Source organism: Thrips palmi, unplaced genomic scaffold, assembly GCF_012932325.1.
Source record: "Thrips palmi isolate BJ-2018 unplaced genomic scaffold, TpBJ-2018v1 HiC_scaffold_5, whole genome shotgun sequence".
Lineage (NCBI taxonomy): Eukaryota > Metazoa > Arthropoda > Insecta > Thysanoptera > Thripidae > Thrips > Thrips palmi.
This window is the reverse complement of record NW_023144632.1, coordinates 15660827-15686848: the sequence shown is the minus strand read 5'-3', so window position 1 is coordinate 15686848 and position 26022 is coordinate 15660827. Positions and strand designations below refer to the sequence as shown.

At 50.7% G+C, this 26022-nt stretch overlaps 4 protein-coding genes and 1 non-coding gene across 7 annotated transcripts in view; 1 reads left to right on the top strand and 4 right to left on the bottom strand.

Moving 5' to 3' along the window:
• Positions 1–3323: 3323 nt before the first annotated feature.
• LOC117650481 (DNA polymerase beta-like) lies at positions 3324–5558 on the bottom strand. 2 transcript variants are annotated; one of them, XR_004588040.1, is made up of 8 exons: positions 5357–5558; positions 5030–5229; positions 4760–4920; positions 4542–4664; positions 4197–4365; positions 3918–4107; positions 3595–3831; positions 3324–3455 (listed from the first exon to the last, which is right to left on the bottom strand). XR_004588040.1 is itself a non-coding variant. In XM_034393940.1 (7 exons), the coding sequence occupies exons 1-7, from the start codon at positions 5547–5549 to the stop codon at positions 3737–3739; spliced, it is 1131 nt and encodes a 376-aa protein (XP_034249831.1). In that variant the 5' UTR covers positions 5550–5558; the 3' UTR covers positions 3503–3736. The 2 variants fall into 2 exon arrangements, 1 of the variants encoding a protein (XP_034249831.1); XM_034393940.1 differs by lacking the exon at positions 3324–3455 and having other exon boundaries at positions 3503–3831.
• A 190-nt stretch (positions 5559–5748) lies between these two features.
• On the bottom strand, positions 5749–11552 carry LOC117650480 (SRSF protein kinase 3). 2 transcript variants are annotated; one of them, XM_034393938.1, is made up of 4 exons: positions 10584–11552; positions 9493–9531; positions 7919–8680; positions 5749–7842 (listed from the first exon to the last, which is right to left on the bottom strand). In XM_034393938.1, exons 1-4 carry the CDS (start codon positions 11394–11396, stop codon positions 7438–7440), a joined length of 2019 nt encoding a protein of 672 aa, XP_034249829.1. In that variant the 5' UTR covers positions 11397–11552; the 3' UTR covers positions 5749–7437. The 2 variants fall into 2 exon arrangements, with proteins under 2 accessions (XP_034249829.1, XP_034249830.1); XM_034393939.1 differs by lacking the exon at positions 9493–9531 and having other exon boundaries at positions 10584–11551.
• Positions 11553–12088: 536 nt separating this feature from the next.
• Positions 12089–12170, bottom strand: Trnas-cga. The gene has a single exon. It is a non-coding gene; the product is annotated as a tRNA-Ser (tRNA).
• Positions 12171–17422: 5252 nt separating this feature from the next.
• Positions 17423–26022, top strand: part of LOC117650974 (guanine nucleotide exchange factor for Rab-3A-like) — a 53543-nt gene continuing 44943 nt past the window's right edge. Inside the window, exon 1 of the mRNA XM_034394649.1 lies at positions 17423–17890. The gene's annotated coding sequence lies outside the window, so the exon portion shown is untranslated. The remainder of the gene's footprint in view (positions 17891–26022) is intronic.
• LOC117650972 (ADP-ribose glycohydrolase OARD1-like) lies at positions 25219–25877 on the bottom strand. Its single transcript, XM_034394648.1, has one exon. It carries the CDS (start codon positions 25662–25664, stop codon positions 25227–25229), a length of 438 nt encoding a protein of 145 aa, XP_034250539.1. The 5' UTR covers positions 25665–25877; the 3' UTR covers positions 25219–25226.

Below are 26022 nucleotides of genomic sequence, written 5' to 3'. Positions count from 1 at the left end.
ACTTGCGCACGAAATCGTGCGTTACACGCGCATGCTAAATTTCGTGCAAAAGCTATGAACAAAAAAAATATACGTTGTAATTTAGTGTGCACAACAAGATATTTTTGGTGTTGTTTTTCACGTTTCCCCGCTTCATTGACGGCCCAGCGTAATAAGAGTAACCGCGGTAAAAATAAAGTGTCTCGTCGTCGCGTCCGTGTCCCCCGAGGCGCGGCCGTGACGAGACACGTGGCGTGGCGACACGTGCGGCACCGCGCCTACACTGTCATGTCAAACCAAACTGCGGAGAACTCCACACTCCCTGGTGAGGAGTAGCTACTTCTCCCCACTGGGGCGTGTGGAGTTTGCAGTCCCCACACTTCGTGCGGAACAAGCTCACAGAGCCCAGACCTCTCGGCTCTTGGCTTGGTGCAAACGTGGAGCTCCTTCCTTGAAGTGAGGAGACTGTAAGGCTCTGCGCTTGCATGTGCGGAGACTGCAAATTCCACTTCCAAACCTCCGCACAGTGGGCCAGAAGAACAGCTAGGGCGGTCAAAACCCTAGACGCGTTTTGAGCTCGAGTCGTTAAATAGTACTTGAGTCGAGCGTGTGACCCCACCAATGGATTCCTCGTCCGGAGAGCAATCCATTGGTGGGGTCACACGTTCGGTTCGAGTCCCATTTAGCGACTCTGGAGCTCAAACCGCGTCTTGAGTTTTGGCCGCCTTCACTGGCCTTCTAGCCCACTGCGCTCCGCATTTCAAGTGTAGACTTCTCGCATGGTTTCACAGTGTGGCACCGGCCAACGCGTGCCGCCAAAGGCAGCCAAAGGCAGCCAGAGGCCGCTCTCCGATTTAGCGGACGTCACACGCACAGCGCGCGCATTGCGGCCGACTCGGCCAGTAATCTCTTCTTCTCATTTTAGTTTCCGCCCAGCGCGGCCAGCGCAGCACGAGCGCGCAAGCGGGGCGCAAGCGGGGCGCAAGCGGGCGTAAGCGCACCGCTGCGTTGCGGTCTGGATTTTCCTCCGGACGGCCGAGCGATTCAGAAGATCGCTTTGTCGCTCTGTCTCTCTCGCACCCTCACGGAGAGTCGCATGAGTGCGAGAGAGACAGAGCGACGAAACGACTCTTCGGAATCTGCAAGTCACGGGCTCCCCACTCTGAAAACCTTACGAAGTAAAGTAGCTTCATACGACAAAGAATTTTGAACACACGCAAGCTTACAAAGAAACAAGTTCGTAATTTACGAACTTTTTCTTCGGATAACGTAAATTAGTTTACGTATGCTCTCAAAATACTCCTCCTTGATGTCCCTCGTCGTGTTCGATGGCGGCGAGCGCGCTCTGTCTCTCTCTCAGGCCCATACGCGGCTGGAGTGCGAGAGAGGCAAGACCGGAGACACTGTTGTTCGGAATCAAACTGCAGCCTCGCGACGCCCCTACTCCGGGCGGCCCTCCGAACAGCGCTTCGTGGCTCCGTCCCTCTCGCACCCCTACGAAACGCCCCTCGAGTGCGAGAGAGACGGAGCAGCGGCGAGTGACGGACACCGCGGTGGCAGTTCGCGCCGCAGCGCCGCCGCAGACTGAGAGTCGTCTTCGTCTCCCTGGCTCTCTCGCACTCATGAGGCGTCCCGTGAGGGTGCAAGAGAGACGGAGCGACAAGAACGACTCTTAGTCTGCGGCGGAGGGAAGGGGCTGTGTGGCCGTGCGCGGGTCGCGGCGATCTGTTGTTGTGAGTTGGGGGGGGGGGGGGGGCTTGGATCAGGGAAGGGGGAGGGCTCGCGTGTCTAAGCCCGTGTCGCGGTGGTGGCGTAACGGCGAGTGTGACGGCGTGTGCGCCCCGGCCAGAGTGTCAACCGTGTCTACGTGTCAACCGACTCCGTTTCCGGGAACACGCCGGCCACGGCCTGCAGACTGAGAGTCGTTTTCGTCGCTGTCTCTCTCGCACATATGGGGCGTTCCCTACGGGTGCGAGAGGGACAGCGACGAAACCGCCGCTCGGAATCAAACATGAGCGCGGCGTGCCCTCCAGGCCCTCCAGCGCCGGGGCAAGGTCAGGCTGCACGCCGTGCACGCCGTGTGCGTAGTCCGGGGCCAAGCCGGGGGCCGTGGAGCTTCGTGGACCCTATCGCCGCCAGCTGGCTCATTCCGAACGGGACGTGTCTCTCTCTCTCTCTCTCTCTCTCTCTCTCTCTCTCTCTCTCTCGCACTCACGGGGCGCCCCGCTAGGCCGCTGGGGTGCGACAGAGACATATGACTCCGCGTGCCGCGCTCCGGACCACCAAGTGCCGCCCTTCCCTCGCGGTGGAGCGGCCATTTCGGATGCGGGGGGCGGCTGCACTATGAGAAATCCCCCTCGCACCGCGGAATGTGGCTTTGAGACGCTGGGAATATTTCGGGCCGACGGGTTCTGCATTTCATTGACGCCACCCGGAGCCACCGCCGCCCCAGCCCATGGACGAATCGAGCCCGGCGCCGGTGCGTCGATGACACAGATGTGTGCGAGATATCGGAGGCATCTGGAACGCGGGGGCCGGGGGGGCTTATTGGGTGCATGGCGCCAAGCCAAGCTGCTCATGGCCAGGTCCGTCAGACCGTCAGACCCCACGCTCCGGTCTGTGGAGGCCACTCCGCAGCAACAAGCAACACCCCCGGCTGCCACCGGCCTTCCCAGTTGTGTCGGGAGGTAGCACCCACGACCATTTGTGGGCCAGCCAGGGCCGGCCGCTCAAGTTCAAGTTCAAGTTCGACCGGGGCGCCGCCGCCTCGCGCCGCCGCCTGCGGACCGGACGTCGGCATCCCGGCGGCCAGCCATGTGTGCCGGACCGGCCGGGCCGGGAATGTTGCCTGCCTCCCCGGCGCTCGCCAGCAGAGCCAGCAGCGCCGAGCCAGCAGCGCCGAGCCATTCCGAACATCGCTTTCGTCGCTCCGTCTCTGTCAGGCGCGGCGGCGCGGAAGGCCCGGATACAGGGGAGCAATGGGGTTTTTGACCCCCCCCCCCCATAGCCCTTAGATAGCCGCCTGAAAGGTAGGCAGAAAGTGCTACTTTGCCCCTGTAAGTAGGCAAAAAGTGCTACTTTGTCCCCCTCCCCATAGGCCGCCTCTGGATCCGCCACTGGTCTCCGTCGCCCTCGGGGCGTCCCGTGCAGGTGCTGCAGGCAGAGTGACGAAGTTTGCATAGTGCGCTCTGCAGTCTGCATCTACGAGGCCGCGCCGCGCCGGCCCACCCGGCCCCGGCAGCGGGGTGTGCTCCGATAGAGCAATCCACTGGACCAGTGGGGTCACACGTCCCGTTCGAGTCCTGGTTTAGGGACTCTGGGGCTCATGCCTATTCTTGTCTGTCTTGCAGGCGCTTGCAGTGCAGGTGACCCTGAGCCTACCTCTCTGCCTTTCTGCCTCTGTCTCACTAGCGTCCCGCCAGTCCTAGCCACTAGAAATTGTCCTTCGGTCCCCTGACTCGGTTGCTCGCACATGTCTGGAACAGACATGAACCGGGAGTGCGCGGTAAGCATGAGGCGTCAATACATTTTAAAATGTATTTAATCATAAGCAAAAATTGACAGGATAAGTAAAAATATAAATTAAAGAAAAATAAAAAGTAAAAATAAAATTACATAAGTTTTGGTATAAATTAAACCCAGTGATGCTTGTGTGGCTAGCACCATCTGGATTAGTCCTTAACACGGTGGTGCTATAAGCACAGTTTGCAAGCTTAATTTCCTCCTTTGGAGAAATAAATGTAAAATGAACAAGATACTACACACTGCGCTCGTCTGGTCCTTTGTATGGATAATCTATGTATTCAAAAATGTCCTTCTCACTAGCCAGGAATACAGGTTCTCCAGGGACACCTGTACAAAATTGATTTAACTTCACTAAGTTGTATTTTCATGGGAAGTGATAATTTAACACACATTTAAGTTAAACAATCACTTACCTGTTGAGCCAAGGGGTCGAAGACTGTATTCATTCAGAGTGTATCCTTTTTGGAGTGCATGAGTGCGCATTTCCTTATTGAACATGTCACTGCCCGTGAAATAAAGAATACTGCACCAGTACTGGTCTTGAGGTGTCAAGCGGATGTCTAATCTTCGCACCGGATGTTTTTCACTAAGACGGCATGCCCCCTATTTTCAGCATAGGCATGTTTGTGATCAGCTCAATATTTTGCATTAATCATTTAAGTCTTCTAGGAATACCTAGTTATCAAACTTACCATGAATTTGACATCACCGTGGCTTAAAGTATCACATATGAGTCCACATTCTTCAAGACATTTTGTGACATCCTTCAAGAGGTGAGATTTAGTCTTGGCTTTCACATCTGATGTGAAACTGGGATGAGTGATCAAAGCATCAATGTCACCACTCTCTGATTTCCCTCTCCTGTTTTTGCAACAGAATTATGAATAAAGTTTGATCACATCCAAGTTATAAAACGAACAATCATTTATTTGATACATTCACTGAAGGGTGAGTTCACAGTCACTGTGTTTTCCTTTACTTGCGAACCCAACCTACGGTAAACGTCTTAAATAAATTCAATGAGAATCACACAGTACCGATAACTTCCACAAATGGTGACAATATAGTCCGAGTCAAGGTCAGATATCTTCTTGACCAGAACTGCTTCTATCTCTTCTATTTCACTGCGAGGGATTTTTACTTCAAAATCATTGAAATATCTAAGGAAAAAAATAAGTTGCAGAAGAAAATTTGTTTGATTAAAATCTATCCTACAATATAAATCTAAGTAGTGATGACAGGAGCTAAAACCTACTTCAAACCAATAAGTTGATGATGGTTTAATTTTTCTTTATGACTCTCAAGATCTTCAATAGACCTTATGCCATCATTGACAAGCTCTTTTGCTTTAGCTGGTCCTATACCTGACACTCTGGTTAAGAGTGTAACAGCTGTACTTGTATCATCCGAATGAATCTGGAATCATATGAGATTAAATTAGAAGTTCTGATCTGAAGAACTTGTTTGCCCTACCTAATACGTTGTTGGCATAAGAAAGATCAAAAAAGTAGTTATGTTACCTTACCTTTTCTAGCTTTTGCAATTTTCCTGTTGATAAGAACTCATTTATTTTATCCGATATTTTCTGACCAACACCATCCAGTTTACGAGCTTCTTCACCAGATGTCAAGCGTGTGGAGTGTGAAGCTATCGCACTTGCTGCCTTTCGGTATGCATTGTACTTGTGAATATTTCGATTCACATTCTTTTCATAATTTGCTAGTTCTGCAACGCAAGAAAACAGAAAGAAATGTTGAAAATATTTAAAATATATAATTGTGATTAATGATGCAGCAAGAATGAAACTGCTACCCCTTGAGGTTACTATGTTGTGATAATACTCCCAACTCACCACTTAGAAAGTCACAAATATCATGATTCAAATTTCCAGAAGTTGCGGGATTTTTTCTCTTACTCATGATGATAAACACACCAAATGCTAAGTGGAACTCTCTGCCCTTCTCATAAAATAGTGTGCGAGGGACGAGGCTTGAGGCTGTCAACAAAGCAGAAGGCTGCTTGCTTAACCCCACCGCCAAACACATTCACTTTCGGATGGCTTGTTTCATATCGGTATTGGTATTGGTAGGCGCCTCCAAGCGCCGAGTGCACAGTGACTCCGGTGATTCAGGTTTATGTTTTCTTCAATCTGATGGTAGGTATGACAACTTTTCCATTGTATTTACTCCATCATAATAAGTTTTTAATTTTGTGACTTCCCAAAGTCTTCAATAAATGTCAAAATGTCAGTACTTTGTAACTTTTATTTCTTAAAAAAATGTTGATGGAATTAAACCCTTCTACAAATGAACAGATGAGTACAAGCATAGAATAACTAAAGCTGCTACAGGCAATTCTCCCAAACCTATAGCTCTCTTCCATTGTAAAAGTAGTGCTTGCTTTTGTACAACAGTTAACACAAATTTAAACAAGGCATAGCGGAACAGTTAAACGGTTTGTAGCCAGACTCTTCTGGACAAAAATAAATAATTGTAAATATGTCTTTGTCGGGATGAAGTTGACAAGCAAAATCAACAAGCATGAAATTTTTAAAAAATATCTAAAAAAAAAACACAATTAAAAATAACCAGAAAACGAGGCTAAGCACTCAAAGGGTGTATAGGGGCTTCCAGCACATTAGCTGTATCACATTGGTTCACCTACATGTTGACTACAACAGGCAAAAACAACATTTGTTTGCTACAAACTTCTAAGCCAGATGATGGGAACAGACACAAATACTTTGAAATACATTAACTGTAAAAGGAATCTCTGAAACTTTCTTTTTCAAAATAATAATCCAAGGTGACCTAAAAAAAAAAGATTTTAAAGCAGTGATAGTGGTTGATGTGAGAAGACATGGAATCCAACCATCTGTTCCAACCAACGGGACCTCAACTAGGCCTTTAAAAAGCAACTAGGAATATTTTACTCTCTTTTTACCACTCATTCAATATTGAACTCAGTACACATGGGTTTCCATTATAACAAGAGAACATACAGCATCAACAACAATCATGCATAAAATTTAAAATGCAAATATAGTATCAAATTTCAGTGCTAATTTATCCAAATTTGTTTATGACCTAGGTCCTCAATTTTCACAACTGATATAAACAGTTCTATTCACGATAGCAGGACACAGCTAGCTAATATTTAGCTAACCACAGTCTAAGTTGACACAGCTTTTCATCCTAATTTGATTCATGAGATTTGCACATCACATTAACATTATTGTATCATTGGAAGTGGCTTATAATTTAACAAATATAAATAAACTTGGGTTTCCTAATGGTACGTACATGTCCTTATGGAAGGGGATTCTTAAAGATATAAACATTGAGGTATTTAACTGTACTTTGATAAAATCCATGTGAAATCTAATGGATGCAGAAATTTAAAAAAGGTGTAAGAGGCTAAATGCAAATAACTGAATGGAAGTACAATAACAGACTCAAAAATCAATACCATTTCACCCTCGACACAAATCATCTGTGGAAGCACGTCACCAAAAATTTGTGGTCTGAAAAAGGTATTGACCAGGCCTGGTACATAAACACAAATAAGGGAGACATCAACACATTCGTAACAGTAGTCTCACCTTGGATTTCAATACAAAAAACAGAGCAGCTCCTGCAGCAGGGACAATAAATGGACAAGATGGGAGTTCAACATGAAAAATTTCATAAATACACATTTGGAAGGGAATCAGATTTCTTTGTTTAAAACCCGGTCATAAAAGCTGCTACAGAAGAATCAGAACCCAGGAAAAAGAATCTGGCGCAAAGCATTACACAAACAGCTTGTGCCTATAAATCTAGCAACATGTACACATACAGAACCACCAGTGTCAGAGACACATTGAACTCAAGAAAAGTCAATGTAAAACTGACAAAAGCTCAAATTGATTTTTTTGCTAGGATGGAGTAAACCTCAATATTTAAGCCAAGGGTGTTCAAGGCATTGAGCAGCAGTAGCCCTTCTGGCAGGATCAAATTCAAGCATAGGTTTGAGAAAGTTCTCAAACTCTGCTGCATCATCATGAGACCAGTTGTACTTTTCTGTCAAAACCTCATATAAGCCCCATGGCTTCAACCCTGTGATACGTTTCAACTCCCCTGTTTTCTTGAAAAAATGTCGGAAGTTTTTGCCTGATTGGATAATTCTCTTTGGAATATCTCCAAGGAGCTCGATGATATGGGCAAGGTGATCCTCGTCTCTTGAATAGTCCTCCCCAGAATGAGGTTCGAAGAGGTAGTCTCCAGTTGCTAATTCAAACGCCATGCATGCTACACTCCAAATGTCAGCAGATGTAGAATAGCCTGCACCTAACAGAACCTAGGAAACAAAAAACAAGCAAATTAGAAACAGCCGAAGGAACATTAGAACTTGTGATTTTAAACATTTGGCTTACCTCCAGAGATCGATACTGCCTAGTTTGAATATCCTCTGTAAAATGTTTTGAAACCCAACAAGCATTTCCTAGATCAGCAATTTTCACATTTAGCTCCAAAACATCTTTTGATGGGTCAGGTTCCTCTTTTCCCTTGCACTTTTTCTTAGAATCAGTTGCTTGGGTCTCATCCTCTCTAGCCTCATCCCAGTTAGTGTAGTTAGCTGCTTCATCAGGGACTTCTTCTGGTGGAAGTTCTTCATCAGGAGATGTCTTGACAGATTCGGTTTCTTCTTTAAGTTCAGGAGTTCGGTTTCCATCACCTTCAGGGGGAGCAGGCACAGGTATAGGACTTGTGCACATTGGCTCACACACGTCTCCATCGCCTTCACCCAAAAGTGCCTCAGTGGGAGTAGATGCTCCAGATACAGACATTTCCTGGGTCTGATGGGCTACTTCTTCTACAGCAACATCCAAATCCATTTCACCCTCTCCACCACCAAAACTCCTGGCCCCCGTTCCTTCAGTCTCTTCGTTCCTGCCACAGCCATTGATCAACTTCCGACAAGCTTCCTGTTCCTCCTTTTTGTCAGTGGAGGCAGTATTGTCGCTAGGAGTAGATTCACTAGGGGTAGTTGTTTCATCAGAGGCATTTTTAGAGAGGTCTTTATTCCTGTCAGTCTCCTCAATCTGTTGCATCTGCAATTGCAGAAGAGCATTTTGCTTCTTTGCTTTCTTCTTCAGCCTTTTCTTCTTATTTTTTGACATTCTTGCATTCGCACCCTGAAATTAAAAAGAAAGAAAGAGAATTAGCAAATTGCAATAATTGAACTAATTTCCAGACACACAATATCCCCAACAAGACAATAGAGCACCATGCTTGGTTTGCCCAGAGATTAGTAAAGTGCATGGCGCACACTGAGTAACTCTAAAATATAAGTAGTTTACCAGTTGCCATGCATTTTGTAACTGATTGTGAACCAAAGAATGCCTGCCTTTGACATGTGAGACGTGCAGTGACTAGAATTAGACAAATGAAGAGGAGAGATGGTCAACAAAAGAATAACCTAAATTCTGTCATAAAATTTTTGAACAGTTCTTCAGAAACAAGCAGTGCTAGAGAGAGACTATTTTCAAGTGAGAAGCTCATACAACAAGCCAACCAACATTCTACACACTGAAAAAGAAAGTGCTATGTGCAAACGATTGAAATTATGAAGATGCATATCTAAGAAAAGAGTAGTTTTAAAAAATTTGAAAATAAACCTGCAGACCATTTACATAAGTCAAGAGAAAGACATACACTAGGTTTAAAGTATGACTCCGACTCCTACCAAACAAGCAAGCACCCAGACGAAGTCAAACAGACAAATTCACTCCACACAGCCCAAAGGTACCAATAAGGTCACCAAACCCAGAATTATGGGGACACTTAGAAAACAGAGAAGAGAAATAACCCAATGAAAGTAGAAAACAAAGGCCCAAGTTGAAAACATAATCAAGATTTAACCTTCGAAAATTAGTTTCAGGAAGTAAACTGCAAAATTTGTGAGAGGAGACACATAAACATTTAAAAAGATAAGAGGTGTCTGTACCTTCCTCTTTCCAGAGGAGCTGAGATGGTCATTCCCACGCTACTTGTCAATTCAGCCCCAGCAATATGAAAAAACAAGAAACCAACCCTTGAGACAAGAAATAAAAAAACAGAAATTTAACTGTCTTAATCATAATTAATAATTTGAAATTTGTAAATTTGTCAAGTGCTTGCTCAAAGAAAATATATGACTGCAAGACAAAAAAAAATTGACCGGCATAAGATATAAAATACTTGTTAGTAAAAGGCAAAGAGAATTAACAATAAGCAATGTCTAGACGAACATTGTTCATAGCTTGGACTCTGGACACCTCGGATTTAAGAACCAAGCTTTTCATGCTCGGACTCTATGCTCGGATGTAAGCTTTAAGTATGACAAATATTAACTATTAGTTAGTTAGAAAGAAAGGAAACTATGATGAGGAAAAGGGCACCTTCACCACATGGATACAAACCCAGAAATTTAATAAAAAAAGGAACGTCATTATTTTTAGTCCAGACAGGCAGATTAGTGTCTGCAACTGGGAACTTAATAAGAAAATGTGCATTTGTAATTTCCCACAAATTCATACTTTGACACAGTCTGAGTCTTCAAAATGCTATTGATAAGCTTGTTCTTATTCTGTCCACATCAAACTGAGAGTTTGACAGAAGTTTTATGACTAATTACACAGAAGTAAACTCCTCGCTGTGTATGATTATCAAAAGCTTAATTGCACTGAAACATGTACAAAAAATTCTAATTATAGTTTTCTTTAAAGACTTTTGCTGTACATATTTCATGTTCATAAATGTACATATACACACATGCATATGTGCATATTTCAAACGCAGAAAAACTGCAGTAAAGAAAAAAAATCCAGCAGGAAATCTGTGTTACTACAATTTCATTCAGAATGCTAACTTGATTAGCCCAACTAAGTTAATGATGGGTGCTAGTTGTTAATGAATTGTCAATGTGATTTTCTAGTACCTAAACCATGCAGTGCTCTTCCAAAAGATGTACTAAATCTTTTGGAGTCGAAAATTGCAAGTGAAAGCATAAAAAACAAGGCAAGTGAAACAAGGCACCAGTACGATAAATACAATTACCTGGACCTCCTTGGGTGCTGTGCTGACTAAAGACGTAGGCAATTTCATTCCCATTGAATGCATAACTGTGGCTTCTGAAGCAAGCTTGCGTATGTATGCTTCGTCAACAGATATTAAAACATTCTCAGGTTTAATGTCTGTGTGGATGATCTTGCACTTGGTATGCAAGTAGTCGAGACCTTCTAAAACTTGCCGGATAATGCACTTAACATTCTGCTTGGGGATACCTCGGTAGTTGCTCTTGATGATAAGTTTCAGCAGGTTGTGCCCCAGCACTTCAAACACCATGCAAACATGAGTACCATTCACTCCGGTGAACTTGAAGTCATTTAGGAGTTGGACAAGCTTGTTCCGTTTCGGGTCGCTGACGTCTGAATCTCGGACGGCCTTCAGGAGCTTAATTTCATCTAAAGCAGTCTCTGTGAAGTGAGCCGCACTCTTGACGAGCTTTAGGGCCACGAACCTCTTATCCTGCATGTCCCAGCAAAGCCAGACAGTTGAAAAGTGCCCCCAACCTAACTTTCTGGTGACATGGTACCTATTACTAAAGAAGTCGCCTATCTTGACCGGGTGATAGCCACCCTTGCAGTAGTCGGACGAGTCTTCCTGCTCCTCCTCCACAGACAGATACTCATCCTCTTCGTCCTCGTTCGTCTCGTTCGAAGACGAATTGCTGGCGTTTTCGTACTTGGTGGGATTCGGTTTCAGGTCCTTGGGCTCGGGCTCCTCCACTTTGCCCTTCTTCTTCACATTTTTATGGCGCTTCTTCTTGGCTTTGATGGCGAAGATCCGTCGGTTCATGTCTGTATTCATGATGAGCCCGTTACAGAAGACTCACTGTCACAAATTCCAGGCGAGCAAGTTTTCAATTTTCAGAAGACTATCGTTGTTTAGGCATGGCGGCGAGCAAAGACCTACAACAAAGCTGACCCAAACCGTGATGATGCCCAGGCCAGCCAACCCTAGCCAACCCCAACCCGTTGCCAGACGCGTAGTTCGCCTAGTCACCACCAGGGGCGCTCCAGTCGAGGCGCAGTCGCTGCCGCGCTGCCCCACTGCCAACAAGAGACGAGAACAAGAACACGACCTGCCGCCAAAATTTAAACCTTAGTGCGCGCCGCGCTGCTCCTTCGACAAATACGTAGCCAGAGCCGCGCGGGCGGCGGGCGTCACCCGTTCCCCCAGACGACCAGTGGACTCACAGACAAAGATGAACCGCCAAGTCGACAAGAACCCAGACGCCTCCGCAGAACCTGCTGTAAAACAGGTGTGGTCCTCCCTTGCTCAAAAACAACATAATACAGAAGAGCTCAGGTGATCAAACAGGAACCAGCAAAGCCCAAGGTTTTTTTTTTTTTGCGAAAATAGCAGTTTAAAAAGGCGGATACATTTCTTCCCGTTTCTTCCACTTTCTCGGCCTACAGAGATTCTGTTTTTGCCCCTCTCGTACTACCCTTGCTCAATCTCAGTTTTCAGATGCACACCAAAAAAGAGAAAAACAGAACCGCTGCGGACAGGATTCGAACCTGTGCGGGCAAAGCCCATTTGATTTCGAGTCAAACTCCTTAACCACTCGGACACCGCAGCTCGACGGCGGGGAGAGGCGCAGGGCGCCTCCACGTTCGAGGGGAACGACCGCGCCGCGCGCCGCGCTCCGTACTAAGCCGAGGCACCGCGTGGCCGAGGCGTGGCGCCGAGCTCCCACCGCGGAGGGCCTAGGCCAGGCAGCCGGGGCAGCCAGGCCCCGTTAGGCCGTTAGGTGTACTTTCCTTGTCTGCCTAGCAGTCTCTCCAGCTGGCAGTCGCGCACCGCAGCACTAGCAGCATTCCGTGCGTCGTTTTCGTCGCTCTGTCTCTCTCGCACTCACGGGGGCGTCCCGTGTAGGTGCGAGAGAGACAGAGCGACGAAAACGCCTATGTTGGAATCGGGCTGCAGCGGCGGCGCCGGCATCACGCCTCACGCCGCCTAGGCGCTCGAGGCGCTTGCACTCCAAATCTATTGGCGGTACAATCTGCAATTACCTTTCTATTGGCGGTAAAATCCGGACTCGGGCCCGCCGACGCTCCCTACAATACAAACCCTACGGAAAAGGCGGTGCTAAGTATTTCCGAAGGATTTTGTAGGTTTACAAAAAGTCGTAAATTTCAAAGAATTTTGGCAAATTACCCAAGAATCTTCGTGAATTGCCGAAGGCACCTTCGGCAACCTTTTTTTCCTTTCCAGATGTACCTTTTGGGAATTCCAGCGATGATGTATTTCTACAGTGTTACATTTTTGGGGGGTTCCTTTGTTTCCCACCCACTCAGCTCGCAACTCCCGATCCGCGACTACCATCCGCGACTCGCCGTGACGCCGTGACGTCATCGCCGCTTCGCCCGGCCGGGCCAGATAACGCGACCACTTGACCAACTTGACGGAGCGGGCCGCGGCCTCGGCCTCGGGCAATGGGACTTATCCCCTGGGACCTGGTCTACTCTACATCCTTGTCTACACCGCGGATGCACTCGGCACCCTCTGGAGAGTCCGCTTCCCCCAGCTTGCACGCGCAGTGGGCCAGAAGACCGGTGGAGGCGGCCGAAATTCCAGGCGCGTTTTGAGCTCCAGAGTCGCTGAGTGGGAGTCGAATCGAAAGGGTGACTATACCGAGGACACCCCCAGCCAGGACCCACGGCACGGCCCGAGAGGGGGAGGGGGGGATATGACTCCCCCCCCCCCAAAGTGGACCGAATTTTGATTTCCGACCCCAAGTGTCCTATAGCAACTTACTTGTCTGGGTGCCCGCTATACGCTCCCAAAGTTTTCCGGCACCTTTTGTTCCCAAAAACCCCCACCCGTACCACCGGACTCCCGTGAGACCCGAGAGATGCCCTTCCCCGGCCGGAATCAGCCCACCCCAGCTTGACGGACGCGCCGCCTGGGCCCGTCCCAGCTGGGATTTATCCCCTGGCCCTGGACTCTACACCTTCTACACGCGGATCATCGGACCCTCGGGGAGGGGAAAGCTTCCATTTGTATGCCAGTGGCCAGAAAGAGGGGGAGGTTTTGCCTAAATTTCCCAGGGGGTTTTATCCAGAGTCGCATGGGGGTTCGATCATCCTTATTGCCCCCCCCCCCTCCCTGGATCCGCGCCTGTCGACACCTCGGCGACGTCGCGGAAGAAATGGTGGCTAACGAGACGAGGCCGCCGATGACGAAATGGGCGAGACGGAGACCACCGCGAGACACTGCAGCAGACTGATTCCGAGAGTCGTTTTCGTCGCTCTGCCTCTCTCGCGCTCACGGGGCGGCCCGTACAGGCGCGAGGGAGACGGGGCGACGAAAAGGACTCTCGGAATCAGTCTGCTGCAGTGTCTCGGAGCAAGAACAAGCAGTGCCTCATTTGCGTCGGGAGCGGAGCGGGCGGCGGCTTCGCATTAACTAAATGAAACATGCGCCTTCTTGCCTGCACTGCATCGCCTTCTTCTGCAGCGAATTGGAAGGCGGAGAGTGGGAGCGGCCTGGTCGTCGCGCGTCCAGCTCTGTGTCCAGGACGAGGTCGAGGGGACCCACTGTAAAATTTTGTCCAAAATGATGGTGTGAATGTGCAAAAATGTGCAAGATTTATGGTGTTTATGCCACACATGTTGCCTACTTACAGGCGTTTTTGCCACCTGAATGTGGAATGTGGTCAAATTTTGTACAATGAATGTGGGAAGCTGTTCCCTCCCCCCTCGGACGAGGTCCACTGCGAGTTGCAGAGTTCCAATGCCCCGCACAGTTGGGCCTAAGGGGTGGCCCCGCGGGGTGGCCCACTGTTAAATTTTCTGGAAAATTATGGTGCGAATGTGTAAGAATGTGCCAGATTTTTTGCGGTTTTTTCACCCGTGGTCTTCCTACGGTCGTTTTCGCCATTTGAATGTCGAAGGTAGTCAAATTGCGTACAATGATAATGGGGAAGCTATTCCCCCTGGGCCTCCAAAAAGACCAGCTTCGGCGGCGGACGCAACTCTGGTCACGCTCCCTCACGCTTTGGAGCCTTATTTTATGTTCCTCAAAGCACTCAAAGGAGAGGGGACTACAATCAATGACAATCCAACTCGTGACCGGTGACACTAAGAGGATGGCTTTTCGTGGCGGGGAATCTCTCTGTACTCGTGCGTTTGATTCGAGCCTTATCGAAAAACGAGCAACGCGTTGGAAAACGTGTTCAGCAGAGTGGGTCCACTAAACAGGTCTCCGGTCGACGGCCGGCCGCGGCCGCGTGCGCGCAGGGGACTGATTCCAAGAGTCGTTTTCGTCGCTCTGTCTCTCTCGCACCCACACGGGAAGCGAGAGAGACAGAGCGACGGAAACGACTCCCAGTCTGCAGGACGTTGTTTTGACGGGGAGGGCGAGGCGGTGTGAGGTGACCCGGTTTTGCACTCGCAGCGCCGCAGCGCCCTCGCGGCACTGCACTGCGAAACGTGGCTCAGCGCGGCTCGGCTGACATCACACGGCAAACAGACCTAAAAGCCAAAGCGTCACGGATGGCAAACAGGCGCACGCCCCGCCACGCCCCGCCCCGGCGCAAAGACCGTGGAGGTGCAAAGACCTAGTTGCGTCCCGGCCACGCCCAGAGGGGTGGGTCGGCCCCGCGCCTAGGCCCGTGCCCCGCGGCGCCACCAGGACGACGATGACGACGACGATGACGACGAGTACCGACGCCAGTCGCCAGGCAGCGGCAGCACGCGAACGGGGAATGGTTTACGCGTACGTATTTCATACTCGGCATTGCTACCCAACAACAACAACAACAACGATGACAACAATCCTCAGCAGAACCAGCAGCGCTGACCAGAGGCTTAAGGACCCAGCCACCGCCCACCTTGGGGGAATTCCATACAGGACAAGCTCAATGACTTGTTTGCCTGTCCGTATTTCCACTTGCCACCTCGTTCGTGTACAGTCTCGGTAGAAAGCAACAGGTCATCGAGCCCGAGGCCGAGGCCCTTGAAAAGGCAGAGAGCACCTCGAGATCCACTATCCGCTTGCAGCGACACGAGTCGTCTTCGTCGCGCTGTCTCTCTCGCACCTGTACGGGACGCCCCACGAGTGCGAGAGAGACAGAGCGACGCTCTCGGAATCAGTCTGCTGCAGCTGCAGGTGAAGGACCTCGAGCTTTACGAGTCACAAAAAGGAGGAGCATATCGGGCATTATGGGGTGGGAGCAGGCTAGATAGATAGAGAGGGGGGGGGGCGATAGAGAAGGATCGTTGGCCGTCAGCAGGTCGGGATAGAGAGACACGAAGCCGAATACTGTGGAGGGAGAGCCGTGACGAGTGTGGTACTCAGCTGACTGACTGGTTCCGAACAGTCGTTAGAGAGAGAGAGAGAGAGAGAGAGAGAGAGAGAGAGAGAGAGAGAGAGAGAGAGAGAGAGAGTCCTTTGCCGTTCTGCGGCGTGACGTCGCGGCCGGCGGCGAGACAAGGACAAGGCGGCGGGGCAGGGCGCCAAAGACGCCGCCGGCGACCGCGACACTGTCGGCGTCAGCCTGGCGTCAGCGGGAGGTTCAAGGATTCCGCGAAGCAGCTCTCTCAGCTGAGCGGGAGATTGGGTGTGCACGCGCATGAGCGTGTGTGCGTGAGCGTGCTTGTGTGAGTGCGCCTGCGTGTAGTGAGTGACGAGTGAGCGTAGGTAGGTGTGTGTGAGTGTGTGTTGTCACTTCCCCTGCACTGGGAACACAGGAATGTGACGTCACCTTCGTTACAACGTGAAGAGGCGGCGTGGAGGCGCGGCCGGCCGAGTCGCATTGAAATGAAACGAATGTGCGACATTTACTTCACTCGATCGAACAACAACGCGGCACGATGCGACGTCACGTTCCTGAGTTTCCAGGGGAGCCGTGATATTCGACCGTGATGTGCCATGTCTAAGTTTAAGGTTTCCTTAAGGAGTTCTTGCCAGGAAGTATATGAGAGAGAGAGGGAGGAGAGGGAGGGAGAGGCCCGTATCTCCCTTTCAACTCGCTCGTAAAACGTTCCAAAATTTCAGAGGGAGCCCTGGTGACAGTACCCAAGTCCAGGGCACAGTGCAGGGCCTGGTCCACCTGGTCTGGCGTAGTCTGGCGGTGCAAGCAGAGGACGCGGCGCATCGCGGTGCATCGGGCCGGTTGTGCAGATTTCACGGCAAGTAGGCTGGTGCGGGGAAGGGAAGGGAAGGGCCGCAGGGAGAGGGGCGCAGAGGGGCCGAGGGGGCGGCTAAAGAATGCGGGAGGAATGCAGCGAGAGCGAGAGAGAGGGAGAGAAAACAGGCTGCCTGCCAGCTTGCCTGCCAGCTTGCCTGTCTGCGCGCTGGCCCGGCCGTCGACAGGGCCGTCTCCGAGAGCGGCGTCGTCCCACCGTCCCTTCCACCCAGCGTCGCCAGCGTCGCCAGCGTCTGCAAAGGGCGCGCTGAGGTTGGAGCGCTTCGAACGTGACCCAGGCGGCAAGGCGCGCTGGCAGGCGGCACGCTGGCGGGGCTGGCGGGGCTGGCAGGCAGCGCGATGCGCAGCGGGGGGTAGAGGCGAGAAGGGCCAGAAGCGGGACACTTGAACAGCCAACCACAAACCCCGTGCGGGGCCCTGCACTGTGGTAGCCAGCCCGCCCCGGACGACCGGACGCGTCTGCTGGAAGGACGAAGCAAAAGGGCGCTGGTTTCCAAGGGTTTTGGGGGTTCGCGAGCCGAGCCGCGCGGCGGAAAGGTTCGGTGTTGGCGGCGGCAGGTTGGCAGCACGCTGTGCGCGCGGTGGGGTCGGTGGAGGGGGAAGAGAGACGCGGTGCGGCGCGGGGAGGGGACGGGGGGAGGGGACGCCCAGCGCCCAGCAGCAGCAGCCAGCCGCCAAGCCAGTCTCATCGCTCGCTCCTTCGCGGTAGGAGTGCCGCTGCCCGCTCCGTTTTCAAGTTACGAAGCGTCGCGGCTTCGAACACCGCTGGTGCTCTGTGCTGTGTTTCCGACGAATTTCTTGGTGTCTGCCGACGGCGCCCGTCGTGAGCAACGCCCCTGCTTGTGCTGTGATTGGTCGAGGCACCGCAGCGCGCCTTGCGTCCTCCGGTCCAAACGCCCCGCCGACAGTGTCGTGTCACTCGCGCCGTCCGGACCCGGGCCAAGCCGTGGACGCCGTGGACGCGGTGCCGTTCCAAAGCGGCGACAGCGAGTAGAGGATTCGCGCGTCGACCACGTCACTGCCATCGCCTTGCAGTGAACTGGGTCACTGCCCCGCGACGCTCGCGACCCGCCGAGTGAGGACCACTGTGGACGCGGGCCGCGCTGTGGATTAACACCTGGATTACGACGGCCGCGACCCTCGCCAGGTGAGTGGAGTGCAGTGCAGTGCAGCGCCAAGCCTGGGCCGCCGTTTGTTGGTTCGGCGGCCGGGACGGAAGGGCTGAGGGCCGAGGGCTGGGAGGGAGGGGCGAGGGGGAGGACGCTGCGCGGACGGAGGCTGCGCGGCCCTACGCGGTCCAGCCCTCCACGGCGCCAAGCCCTCCCGATTTCAAACGCCGAGCCCTTCGCAGTGGCAGGGAAGCCCTTCAGAGCACGCTGCCGACAGCACAGGCAGACAGATTCCGAGAGTCGTTTTCGTCGCTCTGTCTCTCGCACTTACACGGGCCGCACCATGAGTGCGAGAGAGACAGCGATGTGTGTGTGTGGGGGGGGGGGGAATCAGCTGTCTGATGTTCGCCAAGTTCCCCCGTTCCTTCCGATGGTGACATGGCAACTCGGTTGTCCCGCCTCGACTCTCTGCTGGAGTGTCTGTGCGATGCAGTACCAGGGACGAATTCAGAGATGAAGTCAAGTGGACAGATGTAGCAAAAGTTGCCGACGTGTAACTTGCGACTCGCGCTCGCACTTCGCAGACAGCTCGACCCCATCCCTCCGGACCCTCGCTCTTGCAGCGCGGTGCAGTGCCCAAGGCGAAAGAAGTATGGACCGGGAGTTCTCGCCACTGCGCAGGCTCTTTAGCCAGGGTGGCTTTAGCCTCTTCTTGGCCACTTCTCTGACAACGCCGCGCGTTGGTCGGCTCGTGCACGCTGGAGGAGGACGAAGGACACCCAGCAGTAAAGCCTCTGGAGCCGGTGAAGCCCCTGAGGCGCTCTGGAGCTCGGAGATGCTTACGTCAGATTACGGGTCCGGCACGACAACCAATGCCTGCGCACTTCCAGTCTTCCAGAGAGAGAAAGGAAGAGGTGCAGCGTGGCGCTCTCCCGTCGCGGTTTTATCCTTTTATTTGCTTGCCGTTTTTATTCTGTAAGCCCTTCCTTCCCTCCGTCACGACTGCCCGTGCACCTCTACAGCACTTCTTGCACCTCTCCAAGCACCTCTCCAAGCACCTCTCCGAGTACCTCTCCAAGTACCTCTCCAAGCACCTCTCCAAGTACCTCTCCAAGTACCTCTCCAAGTACCTCTCCAAGTACCTCTCCAAGTACCTCTCCAAGTACCTCTCCAAAATTTGCCTCTTTCCCAAACACCCTCTTTTCCTTCCAAACACCCCCCTGCAGCACCTCTCCAAGCACCTCTCCAGCACGTCCAGCCGCCGGGGAAACTCGACGAACGGAGGTCACAATTAACGTGAACGCTCCCCCCCCCCTTTCCCCCGCCCCGGAAGTTGCCGATCCACTGTGATTGAACGTCGGCAAGGTGCATTATAATGGAGGCGGAGAAGAGCAGCACCTCTGCGGTGCGGGCAGACGAGACAGCCCCCCCCCTTCCCCCTCCCCAAGGATCACAGGATGCACGCTCGGCCTGTTGCTGGGAATGCCGGCCCGCTGTGTGGCTTCCATCGTGTCCAGGCCGCCGAACATGACTGCGAAACGTCTTCACTGTCGCCGTACTCAGTTGTCTTCACGTGAAGGGCGTATGTACGCTCTGGCACACCTGCGACTGACGTCCCACAGTGGGCCAGAAGACCGGTGGAGGCGGAATGAATTTTAGACGCGTTTTGAGCTCCAGCGTCGCTAAACAGGAGCCGAACTGAACGCGTGCCCCACCTATGGGTTGCTCGATTCGAAAGCAATGCATTGGTGGGGCCACACGTTCGATTCGAGTCCCGTTTAGCGTAGCGACTCTGGAGCTCGAAACCCGTCCGGAATTTTGTTCGCCTCCACCGGTTTCTGGCCCACTGTGCGGCCCTCGACGTCCTTGGCATCCTTGCAGTGCACGGGCCACGCACCCTCGTCTTTTCATAGCGCCGCTCAATCGAATCAAACGGAGAGCAATCTTGCCGGTGGGGAGCTGAAGCCAGCTGAAGCCAGCTGAAGCCAGCTGAAGCCAGCTGAAGCCAGCTGAAGCCAGCTGAAGCCAGCTGAAGCCAGCTGAAGCCGGCTGAAGCCAGCTGAAGCCGGCTGAAGCCAGCTGAAGCCAGCTGAAGCCAGCTGAAGCCAGCTGAAGCCAGCTGAAGCCAGCTGAAGCCAGCTGAAGCCAGCTGAAGCCAGCTGAAGCCTGCTGAAGCCTGCTGAAGCCTGCTGGAGCCAGCTGGAGCCGGCTGAAGCCGACTAACAAGATGATGACGAGGACCCAGGGTCGCGAGACGAGGTCCGCCTGGGCCCGCCGCCCCGGTGTCGAGAGGCTGGGTCATCAAGGAGGCCTGCAGTCAGAGTCGTTTTTGTCTCTGTTTCTCTCGCACCTGTACGTGACGCCCTGTGAGACAGACAGACGGAGTGGGTCTGCTGGGCCCCCTCAAGTGGCCGACGAGGTGTGCGGTAATGGCGTAGTCCTCGTCTCGTCCTCGTCGCGGACCTCCCCGTCGCCGCCTCCCTTTGCCGCGGAGTGTTTGTCGGTTTGTTGTGCCGCGGAGCCGCGACGCCGCGACGGGGCTGAGTCACGGCCGTGCCATTTGAGGAGCACGCCGAGCCGAGCCGAGCCGGACACACACACGTGCACTTCTTGCCTGTTTGCCGATCGAGCCTCCAGTGTCAATTGGAGCCGACGCCGCGTGTCCCCGCGCGGTCTTGTAAGCAGAGCTGCCGACAGAGAGCGCGGACATGCCGACATGCCGTGTCTCACTCCTTATCCGCGAATCCGTCCATGGGTCGCCGACGTGGACACCGGCAGACTGACTCGCTCTGTCTCTCTCGCACTCATGGCGCGTCCGAGAGACAGAGCGACGACAATGACTCTCGGAATCAGTGGGGGCCAGGAGGCCGCCCTCCTCGAAAGTCCACACCGATAGGTACCGATAGCGCTGGCAATGAACCCATTTCTTCATCAGGCGGGCCGGGTCTGGCTGGCCGGGTCTGGCGGGCCGGGTCGGTGGCGGCCACTACACTGTGTACCGGTAGGTACTCGGCTCGCGCGAAGGCACCCATTTGCAAACGGACAATGCCCACCAAGTCACGCGGCACACGTCGGCGCAAGGCGGACGCGAGACTTGCACCGACGGCGGGGAGCGTGGAGGAGGACCAGGGACGACTACACGAAGAAAAAAAAATAAAACTGTCTGTTGTTATCGACAGGCTACATGCGATAGCTGAAATCGAAAATCTGCTACTGCCTGGACAACCAAAAGCTATGGTTGCTTCGAGGACAATCGAACCCCAGCTTAGTTGTCGTTTACTCCCTTAGGCCTTAGAAAGAAATGAAGCCTGTCATAGCAAAGCTTGCAGAAGCTAAGAAAACCCTTCGTAATTGACGAGCCATTCAACGAAGTAAGGAGCCCTGCCTCGTGACCAATTTGGGGGAGGTAAAAGTCTAGGTTAGGTTATCAAGGTCCTATTGAGGGGAGAGGGTGTCAAAATAGTGGCCTCGGCCTCTCAATAGATTAATGCTCACCTTATGGGGTACTAGAAGGCGGAGGTCCCCTGGAGCACTTTCTTTCCCAGTGTGTCGCCTCATCCCGTTTGTTAGCGGCCCTCAACACGCGTCGTGGCCCAAACAAACCGCACACGGAGCTAAAACTGAAAGCGACACCACGCCGAAACGTGTTTTGCATGTGTCTTCGGAACGTGACGCATCGCGCACGCCGTCTGCGCCGCGGCCGCGGGGGTCGCGAGTCGTGCCGATAGCGTGCGGATAGCGCCACGATAGCGTGCGGATAGCGTCACCTTGCACAAGCCCAAACAGGTGGGGAAGGCCATGGCGGCGATAGCGTCTATCAGTGGACTGATTTCGTCGCTCTGTCTCTCTCGCACTCGCGTGGCGTCCCGCATGAGGTGCGAGAGAGACGGAGCGACGAAAACGACTCCCGCGGATCGGGCTGCATCACCGCCCTGTTGTGTGAGGCCACAACTTGAGTTCTTTTAACTTTCTCTGTATTTATATCTCAAGGTCACTCAGGGAAATGGATCGTCAGAAAATCACGACTTCACTCTCAAAATCCAATTCAAAATATTATTTTAATATCCAAGCGCAGAGATTTTACAGTCACTACCAAACGGACCCAATACAATAGATAACAAAGCAGCACGAGATGTTCTAAGTTCGGTATGGTCACTATTCTAATGGTCATTACAATCACAATTCACTACAGCACTCTCATACCTAAGCCTAAGACTCTGTTGTCCATGGTGGTGCAGAGCTGTCCTGGCTGTAGGCCTGCTGGAGCCCGACTGACTTAGCTACCCTAGGTGTATTTTTCTTAAATAGAAAATCTGATGTGGTGGTGGGGACAGCTCCCGTCCAATCAGAATCGAGCATAGCGCTATAGTAATAAATGTCACCCAAAGGGAAACATAAATCTCTGTACAAAATGAGAAAACCGTATGGCTGCTGCGTGCCCGCATGACCGAGGACCCGCAGAGTCCGGAAAATCATAAACTCTACCGGAAACGGAAAAAGGGACACCCGGTGGCGGCCCCACCCCATGGCCCCGTGCACCGCGGCTGTGCAAGCACAATCCGGGCGACCGTTGTGGCCATGGGCGTGCTTCACCGGAGGTGGAACGGAAACAGATATTTGAGCGGTCAACGCCCCCCAGAAATGCACACATTCCCAAGCACAGATGTTATGGTCCAATGCACCACAGACAGTGCACGCAAGCACTGCCCGGGTGTCCGCTCCGGTCGACCATGAGTCATACACACACACACACAGCTTCTCCCTTTCCTTATGATTAATTTAAAGGTAGTTGTGTGGTTCTACACAGAGCCACACAACATTCACCCTAACTTTGAAAAAAAAAAATTTTACAGACAGTTTTGAATTGGAAATTTTTTTTTTTTTTTGTACTGAGCTGGTGCATTAAACAATTCTCCGTTGAAGTCATACAGTATTTGGTGACATGTCCAGTCTTTTCTAAATGCTACTTTTATAAACAATATCTTTTGTAAAGTTAAAGTGGTTCTCCTTAAGTAGTGCAGTATTTGGTGACTTGCCCAGCTTTTTCTTAATGCTAATTAAAAAAAATGGATCTTTGGTAGCTATAAATATGAATATGCTCAAGATTACGAGATAAAATAAAAAAAAACTCTTGGTACAAGTTACAATAACAAGATTCAAATAAAAATACTCACAAGATTAAATTAATAAAAATACTCACAAGATAAAAATACTCTCGGTACAAGTTACAATAAAATACTCTTGGGTACAAGATTTAAGTAAAAATACTCTTTAAAATACTCTTTGGTTATTAGAATCTACTACTTGTCTACTACACTTAGTGCTCAAAACTAAATTATTAGAAAAGTTATCTACTACACTTAGTGCTCAAAACAAAATTATTAGAAAAGTCGTGTTGTGATGCTCTGTAACACCACAAGCATCACAACATTCACCCTTTCTCCGAAAAAAAAATTCCCATGCGCTTACAATTAAATGTTTACAGAGTAATTTAATTATTGGATTAATTTATGAAATCTGTAGTTCCTTGAGCGTACATTCAAGAAGTATTATCTTTTGAAAATTTAAAAAAAATTATTCTTCCAAATTACTCACGCCAAGTCCAGTTCAATCCGAAACCCGACGGCTAACCGTGGGTGACAGCACGTTGTTCACAGATCACTTTACCGACACTCATTTTTTTTTTTTTTTTTTTTTTATCACAGCTTGTTGCTCTTCTCCTCGGGATGTTGACACTGGGGTCAATGACTTGACCCAGTTTCCGGATGGAGTGGCCTTGACCCGGCCACCAGGACTCCCCTCCCTCTTTCGGGAAAATGGAGTCCCTTTGTGGGTGGCGAGGCACGCTGCGTGAAGTCGGTTGACACTTGTGTAGTCCTTTTGGCGGCTGGCCCCGAAAAATCAAGGTGGCTCAGCGCCGGACTCTCCGTACTGCCTCCCCGGCCACGCGCGTACAGGCTGCGGACCGACCGTCTCTGACGCTGTTCCTGGAACACATTTTATTTTTTCTGCAGTAAAAACTCTTTTTTTTTTTTTTTTTTTTGTAATTTTAATAGGACATTCGACGCTAGGGAAGTTCAGATTTCAATGGCAATGCAAATAAATTTTAAGTACAAAAAAATTATTTTCGAACACTGCTTAAATATGAGGTAAAAAAATCAAATACAAAAATTATTACTAACGTTTGTTACATTCTACACAGCACTATTTTGTAGCCTACCTTTATTCGAATATAATTTTGAAAATCAAAAGGCCAATCATCTCCTTCATATATCACAAGGTTAGGCTTTAATGTAGACAACAAATCTTGTATCAAGGTCCTGACAGTGCTTTCTTCGTCATAGTCCCACCACCATTCCTCGAGGTATACCGTCCGTACCGTGGTCTTCCATCGAAGAAGGTCTGGAATTGATGTAATATCCAGGCGGGCGGTGGTCCAATCTGGTGATAAAGAGATCTTGAGGCGGCTGTAAGTTCGCCTCAGCACCTGGCGAAAGGCATACTGCCCTGCCTCTCCCCTCAAGGCCTTTTCTTGGTCGTTGGTACTCAGCGCCGCGACGCTGAGGGTTTGAAGGGACTCCGGTCCGAACATGGTGTTGATGTAAAGTACGGAGCACGGAAGTCTTGGGCAGGAGAAAAAAAATGATGGCAACGAAGTGAACGCTTCGGTTGCTGTCACCAGACTGAGCTCCTGAAGTCTGTCCGGTGTGGGGGTGGTCCTTCCTAGGGCGTCATGTGGTACTCCAAAATGGCCGAAATGTAAATTTCGCTACTGAACAGCCTTGCCTGTTGGTGACAGTTGTTGGACCGAAACAAGTGTCACTCTCCCCACAGATAACAGTTCGTCTGTTGTTGCGCGGGTGGGTGCCACGACACGGGGGAGACACCCGGTGTGGCAATTCATAGGCGTCGTAAAACTCCCAGTTGGTGAGAGCGCGGACGAGAGCGCGGACGAGAGCGCGAAGGAAAGAAAGGTGCAGGGTGGGTGCATAGGGCGGCGCGTTTTTGACAGTGTCGATGGCTAGATAGTGTGGTGACAGTGCGGTGCGGCCGGTTAGCCCGGGCCACGCCGTGCGCTCAAATAGATGTCATTTTCCGTCTCCGTCGCACTCGCACAGAGCAAGCGAGACGGTCGAGGCGGGGCATGGAGGGGAAGCAGCGGCCGACTGGCGGAGCGAGTGGCCCGCCTATGCTCACTCTGGAGTCCGACACGTTCAATCCCCAAATTTAAAATTTGAACGTGACTTCTGATCTGTGGCGGTTGGTTACCAACAAATTCCTTATTCGTTTACGGTTATTTTGACACCAGTCGAACAATGATTTATAATCGTATATATAATTTATGTTAACAAAGCAAAATGGTGCATTAAAATTTTAGTCCTTTAACTCGCGTCTTAGTCTGAAGACAGTAATAATAACGTTAATTCCTTCAAACACTTCGATGAGAATACGTCTAACTATAGGCCATTTTAATCCGTCTTTCCCACAACCTAGTCTGGGAATGGCTAGTCGTTCAATTCCCAGCAACTCTACCCACCGTGCTAACTCAACGAGAGATGCTTTTAAGGAGTCGTAAGAAGGTTTCAAGAAATATCGCTCCTTTGTTACCAAGTAGAACACGTGTCTATCATTTGTCGTGAGACGAGCTGTAGTTCCCACAGACCATCCACCTGATGACAGCTTTTCCTGATTACCAAACGTTGACTTGAATTTTACTGCGATGCCTGCATTCATGTGGAAATCTCTACTGACACAGTGCGCGAGGTTGTCGCGTGATGTGAATAGATCACCGGTAGCTCTAATTAGCTTCATTGTTCGACAAAAATTTTAATATTTACCCAAGTACTGTGACTGCGGCACTAAATTGGAAGTTTAGCAACACTGTGACTTTTTCCACAATGAGTGACTGACCTCCTATTGCGGCGATAGGAACTGGTAAATCCCTACTCTAATCCATATGCAAAACTTCCCTTTATTCAATATCTAGAACAAAAAGAAAATATGTTACTCAAAACAGAACTTAAACATAAACAGTATACACTAAGCAATTGTCCCTAAAAAAAAAATATAAAAAAAAATGATATTAGTAATGTTTCATTTTCAGAGAATGAAATTCTTCCAATACTTATAGTAAGGTTCACAAGCGTTAAAACTCTACATTTTATCAACT

Coding starts and splice junctions, on each gene's coding strand:
- LOC117650480 (XM_034393938.1), bottom strand. CDS start 11,396: ATGAATACAGACATGAACCGACGGATCTTCGCCATCAAAGCCAAGAAG. Junction 8,681..9,492: donor GCTCCTCTGGAAAGAGGAAG/GTACAGACACCT, acceptor TTTTAATTTCAG/GGTGCGAATGCAAGAATGTC. Junction 7,843..7,918: donor GGCAGTATCGATCTCTGGAG/GTAAGCCAAATG, acceptor TTTGTTTCCTAG/GTTCTGTTAGGTGCAGGCTA.
- LOC117650972 (XM_034394648.1), bottom strand. CDS start 25,664: ATGAAGCTAATTAGAGCTACCGGTGATCTATTCACATCACGCGACAAC.
- LOC117650481 (XM_034393940.1), bottom strand. CDS start 5,549: ATGTGTTTGGCGGTGGGGTTAAGCAAGCAGCCTTCTGCTTTGTTGACA. Junction 5,230..5,356: donor TATTTGTGACTTTCTAAGTG/GTGAGTTGGGAG, acceptor CTTGCGTTGCAG/AACTAGCAAATTATGAAAAG. Junction 3,832..3,917: donor TCGACCCCTTGGCTCAACAG/GTAAGTGATTGT, acceptor AATTTTGTACAG/GTGTCCCTGGAGAACCTGTA.